Source organism: Erpetoichthys calabaricus, chromosome 6 (assembly GCF_900747795.2).
Source record: "Erpetoichthys calabaricus chromosome 6, fErpCal1.3, whole genome shotgun sequence".
In the NCBI taxonomy this organism is placed as follows: Eukaryota; Metazoa; Chordata; class Cladistia; order Polypteriformes; family Polypteridae; genus Erpetoichthys; species Erpetoichthys calabaricus.
The window spans coordinates 40,232,149-40,248,573 of NC_041399.2; the positions used below are offsets into that span (position 1 = coordinate 40,232,149).

The following is a 16,425-nucleotide window of genomic DNA, read 5'->3' on the forward strand; positions in this document are numbered from 1 at the left end:
TTACTGTTTTGAGCTCTTACGTGCTACTGAATTGAAGCTGAATTTTCTCCTAATTCAACAAATTCAGTGCTTTAATGCTACAGGTGGTTGCCCCCAAAACTAAAGTGATTATTAAGTTCCATTCTTTGTGAAGGACTCCAGGATACTGAGATGACCCCACATGTTTTTGTCTACCTGTTCTTAGATATTACAACAACAGCCACCCCTTTTTTTCCCCACATGGACCATGATGACTTCTCCAAAACTGTAACTTATTATTAGGATGACTTTTGCTTTTACTTCAACTTTCTTCACTCTAGTGCTCACCTATCCTACCTATATTCCACACACACCCCCCCCCCCCCAACTTATTGTCAATTGCTTCTCTTTGTTTGTATCACTCCATTTTCCATTCTGTGACAGTTGAATCCCCTGTTTTCCACTTGCTCCTTGGTTCTTGAAGGTATCCCTCACTTGCCAAGTTTGTTGCTCCAAATATTCCCTCAAACATTCCTCCTGAATTCACACTTGCTGGTCAGAAAATGTCACATGATTTATTTCTATTCAGTTGCACAGCATTTTCAGCTAACTGCTTGAAATAAATATCTGGCTTCAGCTAAACTGTAAAACTCATTCATAAGAGGCTGTAGTCGCAATGCCTAATGATGAGCCCCTACCAACTCTGGGGAGTTCTTTTTTTCTTTCAATCAATTCTATTAAACTAGGCCAATAAAAACAGGATTGTGCTATCCAAACTACTAATTAGTGAGTTTGTAGAAAACATAACATTCATTTTTATTTTACTTTGCTAAGACTTACATAAAAATAATTGGAAGCTTGGCACAATCAATGGATATTGTTCATAAATGAAAAAAGGGGGCTTTTAAAGTGGCTTGAGCTGAGTGCATGACACAGAAATATTTCATTATTGTATCGGAACAGCTTTGTGTTTAGCTACAGCGATAGTGCTGTTCACATATGTTGCGAAACGAGCACACTTGCTTGTTGCTATTACCCAGGATACTAATGAGCTTTCTAACTCTTCAAATGGAAAAAAAGCTGTTTTGCAGTTGTCAACTGCTGAGGCCTCTGACATTACTGCCATTAATATCCTCTTTAGAATAAAGATATTCAGGTTGCCAATACTGCCAAAGCAGCTGCTAATTTGCCTTCCACATCTGCTTGAAGAAAAATCATTTAATTGCAGCTGCACATAGAGTGGGGCAGCCTGCGACGCTAACATCAGAGAGTGCCTCTAACATAATTACTTAAGTGCCATATGCGCTGGCTGCATCGGTGCTCCTTGGCTATGCCTCTGACAAAACTCTAGTAATTCCATCAGCACAATGACTGGGCACCTTCTGACCAAAAGTTGTGGATAGAGTCTCTGACAAAAGTTAGTCAGTACCTGCATTGATCTTTTCATAATGTGAAACAATGAAATACTCAAGCAGAAGAAACAATGTGCTAATTTGTAAGAAAAAGTCTTGTCTATCCATCCATCCATCCGCTATCTAATCCACTATATCATAACTACAGGGCCACGGGCGTCTGCCGGAGCCAATCCCAGCCAACACAGGGTACAAGACAGGGACAAACCCCAGGCAGGGCGCAAGCCCACCGTAGGACACACACACACCAAGCACACACTAGGGACAATTTAGGATCGCCAATGCACCTAACCTGCATGTCTTTGGACTGTTGGAGGAAACTGGAGCACCCGAAGGAAACCCACACAGACATGGGGAGAACATGCAAACTCCATGCAGGGAGGACCCGGGAAGCGAACCTGGGTCTCCTTACTGCGAGGCAGCAGCACTATCACTGCACCAAAATAAAATTTGATTTGTTTCCTACACACTTCCTTTAGGCCAGGTAAATTACCATAGGTATGCCTACAACACGCATACTGTACCTATACTGTACATATGTGTTTTGCCAGATGATCCTGAAGCTATCAACAGTCTGATTCAGTTGCTTGCTTGCACTACAGAAAGGATCAGCAGCAATTTCCTTACTTTAAGCAAAGAAAAAACAAAATCTGTGAATTTAGGGTAAAACATGGCCATCTGGCCTTTCAAATAAAGCCAGAAGTAAAAATCTGGGTGCCGTTACACATTCAGAATTAAATTTAAAATTACATATTCACCATAAAGAGTGTGTTTTTTTCATTTAAGAAAAATTGCATGAGTTTGATATTTTATATCACTGAAAGATGGTAAAGCATTATTACCTGCTTTTGTTTTTAGCTTAATAGATTATTGTAATACACTCCTATCAGGGCAGCCAAGAAAAGGCATAAATCGGCCACAGTTTCTTTAAAATGCAGTAGCAAGTAGACTAACCAAGAGGAAAATATTTAGACACATTTCACCTTGATTAGTATCATTACATTGGCTGCCTGTGACTTTTACGAGTGATTTTATAATGCTCTTAATTGTCTATAAGGCAATGAACAATCATGCACCGTTCTGTATTTCGGAATGCCTGCTCCCTTACATTCCTTACTGCACATCTTTAAATTCTGTTTTAATCAATGTACTTAGAGTGATACATGAGAGGGCAGGTTATTTATGTCCAGAAATCTGTAATATCTCACTGGTATGGACATGCCAAGCCATCTTTGTTTTGTCTTATTGGTATCCATTGATGATGTTCTGCAACACAGTTCTGACCGAAGAATTCTGCAGTTGCTTTTGAAGCTTGCTTGAAGGGTGCTTTTAGGAGACCTACAAAACTGAATCTGCCAGAACGTTTCATCATGTTTAGGTGTTAATAAACTGGAATAATTTCAGAAAATCCCCAAAAAATATGGAGAGAAAATGCTGGGCTGGGAATCGTACTTGGGTCCAACATTCCAGCACAGACCAGGGTTATCAGAGCACTTCAGATTTCCTCCTGTACCATAAAGATGATCTTGTCATGTTAGCTGGTAACCTTAAACTGGTCTTGCAAAAGTGAGTAGGGCTGTATATGTGAATGTGCTCTGCAGTGGCTCGTTCCCCATTCAGGTTTGGTTCCAGCCTTGTGCCTGATGCCACCAAGAAAGTCTTTAGCCCTAATTGTACTAAATTAGATTAAGAAAGAACTCAGTAATGGCTTATTATTGATACAATGTATGTTAATATTTCATGAAATCTTATGGAAAATTCCTAGATAATGGCTTTAATGTAATAAATAATGTGTCTTAATTTTAAATGTTGTGCTTTATTTAAGAAAAAAATAATAATTTCTGAATTTCATTTTTGAAATTTAGAGAGCCACTGTATATCAAGATCAGTAAAACAGATATCAAGCAGGAAGGTGGAACTCAAATAAAATCAGGAGGAAACAATGAGAATTTTGACTCTAAACTAATTACATGTAGTTCAGAAACAAGGATCCCACATTTATTTACAGCACAAAGAATCTCCATGATTTTAATTAATATATAGTATTTACATTTAGGGAATCATGGCAGTGCAATGATGAATCCTGGAAACTGTCTATATAGAGTCTGAATGATGTCCTTTTCCTGCAATATCCCCAAAGACCTGCACCTTGGGGCAGATGGCATTTCTTAATTGGCCCAAGAGTGAGTGTAAGTGCAATGGACTGGCACCAAGTCTAGGACTGGGTCCTACACTGTGACCAATGTTACTGGGATAGGCACTCCCGGGGCTGTAAAGGCAAACATAAAACTGAGTAGAGGGCAGGAGTGAAACAGTAACACTCCCGGAGCCTTAATTTGTATAAATCAGGTTCATAAAATTGATGGATGGATGGATGGGCATTTGTACTAACAGGGTAGTAATGACAGTTTTAGTATAGTCAGTCAAACTGGTGTACTTCATGGTTATAGTGAATATAAAAGTAATGCGACAACCGTTTATCACTGATGTATTTATGCCCAATAAAAACAAAGGAAATTCTGTGGAGAGTTAATTATGGAGAATCTCACAAAAGCGTGAAGCAGTGTGCTGGAAAAACTACACTGAATTAATTGTAAGCTGCCTAATGACGACATACCTCAGCATTAAAGTAGCTGTGCGCAACAAAGTGTATTGTGTGCTTTTATTTAAGAGATTAATGTCACTCTGTACTTGGAAGTAATACTGAGAATTTTATTTTCTAGTTAACAGACATTAAATAGCTTTATTTGTGTTTGCATTCCTTTTTAGATTCTTGGTGGTTAGACATAATTAATTATGACATTCTTTACAGCGTACTCACACAGACAAACCTTTTTGTAAAAGAAGCTGATGATATCATCATTTTAAAGGTTCATACTTGCTTATCTGCCTTAATGTACAGCAGGCTGAAAATATTTGTTCTCTTCTCTTACATCGTTACTTGTTGGCGTACATTTGGCCTGCTAGCTTTGGAGTTTATGTAATGCTTTTTCTATCAATTTGTTAGCTGTGATCTAAGCATACAATAACGTGTTTATTTAATTTCATTTCACTTTACTGTATTTCATGTTCACTTATAGAGCATGTTTAAAACAACTGGAGTTGAACCTGTAGTGCTGTACAAACCATATACCAAGGAACAAAATACAGTAAGAATTTAAATAACAATAAATAAAACAAAAATTTAAAATCAGGACAAAGGTAAAACAAACAGTTAAAAGGTAGGTAATAAAAGTATGTTTTAAGACGGGATTTAAAAATCTGTCATTGAGGGGGCCATCCTAACATTCAGGGGTAAACTTTTCCATAGTTTTGGAGCCAGGACAGAGGAGGCCTGGTCTCCTTTGCATTTTATCCTAGACTTTCGAGCAGTTCTCAAAAACAGCTCAGTAGGCCAGAGAGGGCTTGCTAGGGTGTAAAGAATAATCAGGTCACTAAGATAGGTGGGAGCCAATCCCATTAGAGCAGTGGTCTCAAACTCCAGTCCTGGAGGGCCACAGTGGCTGCAGGTTTTCATTCTCACCCCTTTCTTAATTAGTGACCTGTTTTTGCTGCCAATTAACTTATTTTGAATGAATTTTAATTGATTTGCTCTTGAAGACTCAGACCTCTTAATGGTTTCTTTTTTTCTTAATTATCCGCCAAACAAATGAGCCAAAACTTGACCAGCAAACTGTGATAATCATACAATAATCTGAAAATAAAGAAAGATGAGGGTCTCAGGAATGCTGATCTGCTAAGGTCCCCAAAACATTTTAACAGAACTCTTAGAAAAGAGAAAATCAATAATTTTGGAAGTGTTCTGTATGTTATTGCACAATGAGAGCAGCAACAAGACTTGAAGTAAAGAGCGGGTTTAATTAATGACAAGACTCTGCGCCTAATTAAGCAACTGGTTGGAGTTTGAGACCCTGACTTACTTGGTCTTCTGTTGCCTCTCTCACGTTCAAATTTCATTTCTGTTTGGGTGCCATTTAAGGAAAGGAATGAAGCAATTCAGATGAACGATCAGGGGAACCAATCTCAAAGAACAAGTCAATTACAGTAAAATTAAAGGAAAAGGAGTTCATCAGCAGCAAAAACTGGTCACCAATTAAGAATAGGGTTTGAGACTACTGCTTTAGAGTTTTGAAGGAAAGCCTGAGAACATCGAATTTTATCCTAAACTATATGGAAAGCCAATGAAGGGATGAGAGTACTGGGGGACTTTCATTTTGCATTATTATATTATCAGTTTGACTCCTTACGTTCTTCTCCTAACTCAATGACCACTGAATATTAGACATTCTTATGAGGTTTACTGCTAGTATCATTAAAATCTTTATCAACGATTTAGATGTGGAGACTGTTAGGAGTACCAAGTTCCTCGCTGTGCACATAACTGAGGAACTTACGTGGACACATAACACCTCATCACTAAACAAGAAAGCCGAGCAGAGACTACACTTCCTGAGGCGACTGAAGCGAGCAAGTCTTCCCCCTTCCGTCCTCACCATGTTCTACAGAGGCACCATTGAGAGTGTTCTGACCAGCTGCATCACTGTCTGGTATGGCAACTGCAACATATCCGACCGCAAGCGCCTGCAAAGGATAGTGAAGACAGCAGAGAACATTATTGGGGTGCTTCTCCCTTCACTACAGGACATATTTCACAAACGCAGTGTCTGCAAGGCCTGCAGCATTGTGCAGGACCCCTTACACCCCTCACATGGACTTTTCACACTTCTGCCATCCAAGAGAAGATACTGCAGCATCAAAGCCAGATCTGCCAGGCTGCCCCAAGCTGTTAGACTTCTTAACACCAGGCTGCCCCCTGGGACCTTCCACACGGCCTCAACCACCTCTAAAAACAGAACTTTTATACATGCGAGCCACTGTCCTGCAAAGACGAGTGTGCAGGTAGAAAAGAACTGAAAATCTCATACTGACCTTTAAGTATTTTGACACTCTTGTTATCCTTCTACTGTGAAACATTCTGACCTGTCATTGTTTACACATGTCTTAAACAACTATTATCATACACTGATAATTTCTGTATTATCTATATGTATTATTAATTTATTATATTACATATCTTACACATCAATATTGCTGCTACTTCTTTGTCTTTGTCTTGTCTTTGCGCAATGTCTTGTCTTGTTTGTGTTTTAATTTAAATTTAAATTTGAATTCTATTTTTAAATTATTATTTGCACGTCATGTTGTTACACTGTGGACCCTGAGCTTCGCAATTTCGTCTATCTGTATACTTGTATATGGTTGAGATAACAAGTTTTCATGCATTGTCTCAATACTGTTGCACTGACAGAAAAAAGGCTGCACGATCGTGCAATGTTAGCACTACTGCCTCACAGTAAGATGACCAGGATTCATGTCACGGGTCCTCCCCGCGTAGAGTTTGGTGACTATACCCTTTGCATGTTCTCCTTGTGTCTGCAAGGGTTTGCTCCAAGTGTTCCAGTTTCCTCCAATAGTCCAAAGACATGCAAGTTAGGTGAATTGACAATCTTAAATTGGCTCTAGTGTGTCGCTGGTTTGTGTTTGCATGTGTGTGTGTGTTTTTGTCCTGTCCAGGGTTTCTTCCTGTCTTGCACCCAATGCTAGCTGGGGTAGAAAATCACATGACATGACATAAAAAAGATCTGAAAATAACAAAATAAGACAACTAAAATGCTTAGATGTCTTTTAGATTAGTTTTGGTTTGTTTTCCAAGTAAAATATATATAAATAAACAACTTAAAACAACATTTATTATTATTATAATTATAATGAAGAAAATGACACTGTGTCTGTTGTTGAACAATGACTTACAGGGAGCACTTTTTCTCGGTCTTGAATAGCCTTGATTTGGTGAAGGATTTTTCTTCTTGTACCTCGACTGTCAATACCTGAAAAGAGCAGATGGTAAAAATGCTTTTTAAAATGTATAAATAAAGAGCAGGGGGATAAATCAGAGTACATACTGTTACTTGGTTTAAATTCCAGCTATAAAGTTCAAGGAACATTCAATGTAACAACTGACATTCACTGTTCCCACTCTTGTAATGCTGTTCACCAATTCTATTATCTTAATCTCTTTTTGAGCTGAAAAGATTAATTCCTTCAATATTTCCTCCAAGCTCTTCATACCCTACAGTCCTGGAATCAGTCTACTAGGACATCTCTAGTTCTTCTGTCTGAATATCTTCTAGTGCTGTTATAACTATTTTGTACCATGGAGTTTATAGCTGCACAAAATATTTCAGATAAGGTTTAATGTGGGAATTAGGAGGTTACCTTTCTTGAATTCAGCTCCATATAGGGTGCTATGTGTCATGATCAGCCTTATAACTTTCATTTTTTCCAGCTATTCCTTGGCCTCTAAAAATTATTTGAGTATGCTTTTTCTGGGTTGCTGAGGCCAATAAATTTAAGGGGTTAAATTTATGTTTTGCTTTGTTGCATTTTTGACATTGTTATTCCTTATGAACACCACCATGTTGCAGACAGGTTGCTAGGTTGCCAGGTCCCATTACTGGGAAGTGTTTCCTTGACGTCACTCGTTATGATGCTATTACCGCAATGTTTTTAATAAGCCAGTACCACGTGCATGTAATTATCCGAGATTTGGGTTTGCGAAGGAAAAACCTCTGGTTCATTATTCATTTTTGAGTTTACTGGTTACAACATTTTTTCTTCTCTCTGACTCCTATTTATATGTTGTGCTTCTTGCCTCTGGTTATGTGTGCCCTTTCTTCTATGTTCTCCGACCACAATTCTGGCTACACAACCTGAGTTTTGTTATTTAATTACTGCCTTACTGTTACAACCCCTGTGTGAATTCTGACTTCTCTGTGTAATCTCCTGCTTCCATTTCCTCATTGCACAAGCTGTACGCAATGGAAATCAATATCCTATTAGCCCCATCTTAAATGCTTCTTCAGGCACCTGTTCACCTAATGAAAACAGACCAGTGGCACTTTTGTATCACATCATGAAGACCTTAGAGAGACTGGTTCTGGACTATATGAGTCTGCTTGTGGTAGACCACCTGGACCCACTGCAGCTTGCCTATAATACAAAGATTAGAGTGGAGGATGCAGTTACCTGCACAAGACTTATTCTCTCCTGGACAAAGCTGCTAGTGCTGTAATGATTAAGTTTTCTGATTTCTCCAATGCCTTCAGTACCACCCAGCTATCCCTGTTAATGGGTAAACTCAGAGATATGCAGGTGGATGAGGCAATGGGGTCCTGGATAACGGACTATCTATCAGGCAGACTGCAGTCTGGGAGACTCAAGGACTGTTTTTCTGATATGGATGTGACAACACTGGAGCACCACATGGAACAGTCCTGACTCCTTTTTGTCTTCATCCTGTACACCTCAGACTATAAATATAACACCAGGTCATGCCACTTGCAGAAATTCTCAGATGTTTCTGTACTTATGGGGTGTATTGATAAGGGGAATGAGACAGAGTATAGGAGTCATGTGGTGAAGTTAGTTTCTTGATGCAAAGAGAACTGTCTGTACCTTAACATCAGCAAAACCAAGGTTACTGGTTACTGACTTTTGCCACACCAAGGCCTCTGTGCCTGGTCACTATTCAAGGCGAGGATGTAGTGGTAATACACTCCTATGAGTACTTGGGGGCCACATCAATGACAGATTGTGCTGGTCACAGAACGGAGAAAAACCGTATAAGGGCAAAGCAGGCTCTTTTTTCTTGTGGGTAGTGACATTCTTCACATCTTCTTTAACCTGTCTTGGCCAGTGCAATTTTCTATGCTGTGTTTTACTAGGCTTGTAATAGCACTTTAAGATAGGCCCACCAATTCAACAAGCTAATTAAAAGGGCAGGCTCAGTTATAAGACACACTCTGGACCCCCTAAAGGTAGCAGCAAAGGAGAGAATTAAAGCAAAACTGAGTGCCATTATGAACAATACTGCACACCATCTCTCTGACATACTAACACTGAGGACTTTCAGTCAACGAATCATTCAGCAGAAGTGCATCAAGAAACACTACTAGGGATCCTTTATACCATCAGCAATAGATCTGCGTAATGCCTCACTGTGACAAATCAGAACTTTTCTTTATTTTCAGTCATCCTGGCAAGTGTTTATATATATATATAAGCTTTTTTAAAGAGCCGAATATCTCTTTGGAGACAACAAAGTTGTATCTGTCTATCTACAGTATCTACCTGTTCTGTACAGTCTGGATGTGAACAGCCATGACTCCTCTGACTCCCATGTTTTCTCATCAATCATGTTTTTTGCCATAAACCCTCAGTTGTGTAGTGTTATGTAACATCTTTTGAACTTTATGTATAAATCTTTACATTTATTTTCATCAAGCATAACTTGCAATATGCCTCCTCATATCTATATTTTATTAAGGTCCTTCTTTAGAAATTCCGCTTCTTCTCAAATACTCAATAATCCACCTAATGTCATTCAACAATTTACCCAAAAAATCCCCAATTACTTACCCTGTGGAAATCCACATTTACCATCAATTTTAAACTGTTAAACTATAATCTGCTGTTTTCTGTATAAACACTATTCTGCACTTTGCAAGCCAATTCTCAAAATATTGCAACTTGTGAAAATCTAAGGTAAAAATTCTAGCATATAAGTGAAACATTAAGGTCTCCATCAAAACATGTAATAATTGTCAGTGATCAAATCTGTACTGGATAGCTAGTGTAGTTAAGATGGCGGTGCATTGCATGACTTCTAGCTGGAAGGGGATATCACACTTGCCTACTGCAGTTGTTGATCTTGTTGCTGAGGGTGTCAGATTACACAACAAAGGATCACAGGTTATGACAAATTATGAGACAATGTGACAATATTCAAGCACAGTTTTACATTTCCAAAGTATTATGAATTTATTTCTTTTTTGGACTGCCAATAAAATGTTATCAGTTAGACCTGGTGTCCATGCAAAGGCGATCTCAGTCTTTTTTTTATTTGAATTCTTTTTTTCTATTTTTTCACTTTATCCGTTTTGTCATGGTACATATAATATGCAACACAAGGGGGCTCCGCCCCCTGCTCGCTTCGCTCGCCTACCCCCGGCGTTTTGAACCCGTGCCCGCTGGGCAGCCACGTGTGAGGATGACGCACGTTTAATACGGAGCGCTCGCCCGTGTCACTCTGGGGCTCTCCACTGTTAATACGGAGCCTCGTCCGTACGATTATGTGGTGCATAGTGGAGTACTGCGGACCCTGTAGTTTTTCCCGTTTTAGTTTGTATTTTGGTCATTCGAGCGCTTGTTTTTGAAGCTTTTGAATTCCGGTCTTCATTATCTGTAATCTGTTGTCCATGTGTTTGGCCAACTCGTTTAACCTGTTTATGACGTTTTACTTTGCTTTCTACTGGAGGCAGTCTAACTTGACCCTTTTGACAACAACGTGTAAATTCATTATTTGTATTGCCAGTTGTTTCTTCAGGGAAGTTAAGTGAATGACAATGATTGCAAATGACATTCATTAATCCCAATGAATTTTCATGAATAGTGGACTCATTATTGAACGCGTTGTCAGCCAACTGGCGGAATCGTTTAGCAGGTGTCTGTCGTTTATGTCTTTGACGTTTATCTTTTGCTTGTGCCATTTGAGAGGTGCGTCGTTGTATGTCCAGTATTTGGGATGTGTTGTTTTGGAGTTGTAATCGCTTTGCTTGTGTTGTTTGAGAAGCCCGTTGTAGTCGCCGGCGTTCATTGTTTTTATTGAGCCTGTCCCGTTTTTGTATCTTGGTCAGTCGAGCTCTCTCTTTTTGGAGCCTTGCCTGCTTGTTTTCCGGCATTTCAGACGCGTGTTGTAGACGTCTGCGTTCATTTATTTTGTCCCGTCGCTCCCGTTTTTGTATCTGTGATTCGAGCTCTTTCCTTTTGAACCCGTGCCTGCTTGACCTCAGCACTTTGAGACGCGCGCTGCATGCGTCTACGTTCATTGTGTCTGTCCATCTGGGCTCGTTTCTGTAACTGTGTTAGTTGAGCTTTGCGTTTTTGGAGCCGAGACATTTTTTCTTCCGCGGTTTCAGAAGCGCGTTGTAGGTGCCGACGTGTATTGTTTTTTTTATTGCGGGTTCGTGTTTGTGCTCCCGTTACTCGAGCCGTATTGTTTTGTACCCGTGATCGTGAATTCATGACTTGTTTGTTCTTTATCGTTAGTAATATGGATAAGTAATAAGGAGGATCACACTCACTGTTAATATGGAGCCTTTTCTGTTGTTGTACGGTTAATAGTGCATCTCTGTAATGAGATTCACCTATGCTGTATAGTTTGAACGTGTTCAGATGACGTATGTTTAATACGGACTTTTCTTTTCTTCGTCTTATTACCCATCAGGTGTCGCGCCTGTATATGTATTGTAGTCTGGTCTGTTGTTGTTTATGTATGACGTCTTTTGTCGGCATGCGTTTTTTTAAAAGTGCGTGGAATGTGCTATCTTGGGCTCGATGGGTGACCATGTGTGGAGTCCGTAGTCTGTCCCGTTTCACTTTGGGGTGTGTGTCTGACTCCTCGTTTTTGTGTGATATGGGCGCGTTGCCTCATTTCTTATTTCTGTTAGTGGAGGGGTGCTTTGTGTCTCATTTCTTATTTATGTTAGTGTGTGAAATCCGTAGTCTGTCCCGTCTCGTGTGCTATGGGCTTTATGTGGCTCTTGCGTCTGACTCCTTGTTTTTGTGTGCTAGGGGCGCGTTGCCTCATTTTTTATTTCTGTTAGTGGAGGGGGGCTTTGTGTGTCGTGGGTCTGAATCCTCCTTGTTGTGTACGTCCCGTTTCGTGTGCTATGTTCGTAATCTGTCCCGTTTTGTGTGCAATGGGCTTTGTGTGGCACTCGCGTCTGACTCCTTTTTTTGTGTGCTAGGGGCGCGTTGCCTCATTTTTTATTTCTGTTAGTGGAGGGGGCCTTTGTGTGTCGTGGGTCTGAATCCTGTTTTTTGTGTGCGTACCGTTTCGTGTGCTATGCGGCGCTTGCGTCTGACTCCTTTTTTTTTTGGTGTGCTAGGGGCGCGTTGCCTCATTTCTTATTTCTGTTAGTGGAGGGGGGCTTTGTGTGTCGTGGGTCTGAATCCTCTCTTTTGTGTGCGTCCCGTTTCGTGTGCTATGGGCTTCGTGTGGCGCTTTGTGCCATTGGTTTGTGTGGCGCCTGCGTCTGACTCCTTTTTTTTGTGTGCTATGGGCACGGCGCCTCATTTCTTATTTTCCGTTGGTTGGAGGGGGGCTTTGTGTGGTGCCTGCGCACTACGTCTTTTGCGTCCACGGCCTAGGTCCCTGCGTCCATATCCGGTTTACCATTCTCATTTAGTAATATGGATCAGACAGATCTGTCTCTCTTCTGTTTGTCATGTATAGAACACACATGTTCATTATTCCTTGTGGTTGTACTTCCACCTGAGTGCACAGTGATTTTTAACTCACACACACACAAATGCACACACACAGAGCCTGGCACTACAACTTATGTTAAAATCAAGCCTGTTAGATATTGTTGGAGCAAGTCACGGATTGACAGGATTTAGTTGTTATGTAGGTTACACTACAGGACTAGAAGGTCAAAGGAGTGCTTTGTGGCAGCATTCCTTTTCAAAGTTAGCAGACATGCATTTATACGTAAATGATTTCAAAGTCTGCTGATGTGAATGTATATTACAATTGAGTTGCTCCTCTGGGGCCTGTTAAGTTTAAACTGCAGGCTTGTCTTGGATCCAAGGATGCCACTTCCGCCCGTACTTCTCTCTCCCTCCCTTTTGCTTCTAGCGAAACAACACCTGAAAACCTCACTGGTGTTTTAATTCTACCCATTGCATTTTGCAACTTCCTTGAGCTTTGATGAACTTTCCCCTTCCATTACACACCTAACTCTCCAAACCAAACGTGGTCACAACTCCTTTCCTGTCCAGGACATCGTCTCTTCTTCAGTCATCCACCACCCTAATGGTTAGTGCTGCTGTGAGTGTGGCCCATCAATCGCTTCTGCTGTCTTTTGTTCACATTAAGCCCCCAATCAGCACAGTGATGAGTATGTACGTTAGCATGATAGTAATGAATATTAAATAAAAAAAATTATCAAAAAGTAAAAAAATATGGGTCAGCTAATTTTCTTTTTTCTATATTGTCACCAAATTACAGTCAAAGCATTTTTTAGATTTGGGGGGTATTTGTTTTTTCTACTTTTGATATATGGAGATCTCCTCTTTTAGCGGATACAAACTACCCTGGATGTAAAATCCTGCCAACTTACAGCTTTTTAACTAAAATAACGTCATTGTTGATGAATGAGCGAGTGAGTTAGTTGGTCATGGCATCAGGTATTCAATATGTAGTGCTGGGAAAATATAAAAAAAAATTGATGACAAAACCAGATAAAATTTACCTCTACTGCATTTCTTGGATGGATTCTTTTCAGGGAACATGGGGCACAAAGTACAAAGTGATAAGTGGACTATCAGTTCATCCCATAATACACATTGTCACACACGTGTGCTTAGGGGGCAGCCAAAAGGACCAAATGAGAACAAAAGTGCAACAGAGGGTTAGAAATGAGTACTAATGCTTTTTTCCCATTTTCAACAGACCTACAGAAGAATAATGATTCATTTTCATCCTAACCAGACAATAGAAATTTCACTACCCAGCTGACATCATCACTTCCGGCCCCGAACAACAACGTCACTTTCCTGTCCCCTCATGACGACGTCACCTGGTCCCCGTATGATGACATCACTTCTGTCCTCATCTAATAATGTCAATTCCGTCACCTATTGAAGACATCACTTCCTGTTTCTGTTTTGCTTTGTCATTTCCTGTTCCTCTGCCTTGTTGTAACTTCCCCCATGATGGTATAAAAGCATATTGTCTACTGTACACATTTGTCAACTGTATTTCATACATCTGACTAGAAAATCTGTTTATACTGACTACTCTGCATCAAGGAGATTATACGGGGAATTTCCCCAACACTTTATGCTTGTTTCTGTCTTTTTATTTTTGATAACATTCATCACTTGCTCATCCATTAATAAATGTTACCTTTTTACACATTAATTTACAATTTTTCAGTATAACTTATCGTTTTTGAGGAGAGGTTTATTTTACTGCGGTGGGCTGGCGCCGTGCCCAGGGTTTGTTTCCTGCCTTGCGCCCTGTGTTGGCTGGGACTGGCTCCGGCATACCCCCGTGACCCTGTCTTAGCATAGAGTGGGTTGGATAATGGATGGATGAATGGATGAATTGATGGATGGGTGGTTTCTTTTAATCAACAAAATTGCACTTCACTATAGTTCAAAGTTTTCTTTCCTTTTTCTTGTAATTTTAGGTAGTTTTCATTTTTATTTATTTTTACAAGTTCTATTTTAGTGAGATTACTACATTTGCAAAAAGCCTTTCATAAGTATTTTGAGCCAGGATGCCCATTTCATCAATACAAATGATCGAAATTAATACTAATATAAAAACTTTTTGCCATTGATAAAAAACAAAAAATCAATACTGGATTACTGCCTTCTTCCATTTGTTGTAATAGATAGATAGCTAGATAGTGTGGGACATGGCTGGCCTTTTATCCCGGCCAATACCCCCAGGCCGCCAGGTGGAGCCCTTCATGCAACATAGAGGTGCCCCGAGTTCCAGCAGGGCATCATGGACAGTGGAGTTTTTCATCACAGCCCTGCTGGATACCAGGGGAACCTCCAGGGGACGCTGCAGGAAGGTCCAGAGACTATTATGTGCCCTATAACCCGGAAGTACGTCGTAGTCATAGCGACAGGAAGAATGATGTGCTTCCGGGGTGAAGAAGAAGAGTTTTTATATGACCCAGAAGTGTTCCTAGTCACGTGGACAGAGAGGGCGAAACACTTCCGGGTCAGGGACTATGGGAAATCCCAGACGTCGAGCTGAGCTGGGTGGAAGGGTGGCAACGTGTCTGGGAGTGGAGGATTGTGATTATTGAGTATTGTAGTGATTATTGATTTATGAGTATTGTGGAGTAGAGGGTGCTTTGTGTACTGTATTGTCCGAATAAATATAATTATTGGACTAATACCTGGTGTCTGGAGTCAAGTCTGAGGGTTCAAGAGGACGACAACGGCCTCTATCTGTCAGGATAGATAGATAGATAGATAGATAGATAGATAGATAGATAGATAGATAGATAGATAGATAGATAGATAGATAGATAGATAGATAGATAGATAGATAGATAGATAGATAGATAGATAGATAGATAGATAGATAGATAGATAGATACTTTATTAATCTCAAGGGGAAATTCACATACTCCAGCAGCAGCAGCATACTGATAAAACAATATTATATTAAAGAGTGATAAAAATGCAGGTTTTAAGTGGCAGCCTGTTTGCAGAGAAGACAGTGTCATAGTAATACAGAATCAGGTGTCAGTGGTGTGAATTATTTACTGAGCCAAACATGGAATCATCTTAACATAATGGATAGAGGTGATCTTTGGTTATCCCTCACAGCAATAGAAACGGATTTAAAAAACCTTGTTCATGCCATCAAGTACAAGGGTCACATTGATCGAGAAATACTTAAAGTATACATTTTTGTATTTAATAAATTAAGAAATTATTGTATGTAATTTGCATTGTAATGTAATACTAGGGTGTTGTACCGTGTTAGCCATTATGAATGTAGAGAAAAGCCAAGCAAAATGACATCTTTCATTGGCTAACTAAAAAGATTACAATATGCAAGCTTTTGAGGCAACTCAGGCCTCGAAAGCAACATCTTGCCTGAAGAAGGGGCCTGAGTTGCCTCGAAAGCTTGCATATTGTAATCTTTTTAGTTAGCCAATGAAAGATGTCATTTTGCTTGGCTTTTCTCTACATTGTAATGTAATAAATTGTATTGTGTTATAATAAAACATGTTCTGTTTACAAACAAAACATTTAAATAGCCACCTGTCTACCGGTAATAGCACAGGAAGGAAACAAGGTCGAAAGGGGGCCACGGTTGAAAAAGGGTTGAGAATGCCTGGTTTAGATAATTGTTTTTACTTAGTCATGCTAAGAAAGTCAGTCATTTTGGCATTAC

At 39.8% G+C, this 16,425-nt stretch overlaps 1 protein-coding gene across 1 annotated transcript in view; it reads right to left on the reverse strand.

Annotated features, from left to right (window-relative positions):
• The window catches only part of LOC127528469 (uncharacterized), a 209,043-nt gene that overhangs the window by 146,973 nt on the left and 45,645 nt on the right, over window positions 1–16,425 (reverse strand). The window contains exon 2 of the mRNA XM_051929355.1: window positions 7,182–7,258. Coding sequence (XP_051785315.1) covers window positions 7,182–7,258 — 77 coding nt within the window. The remainder of the gene's footprint in view (window positions 1–7,181; window positions 7,259–16,425) is intronic.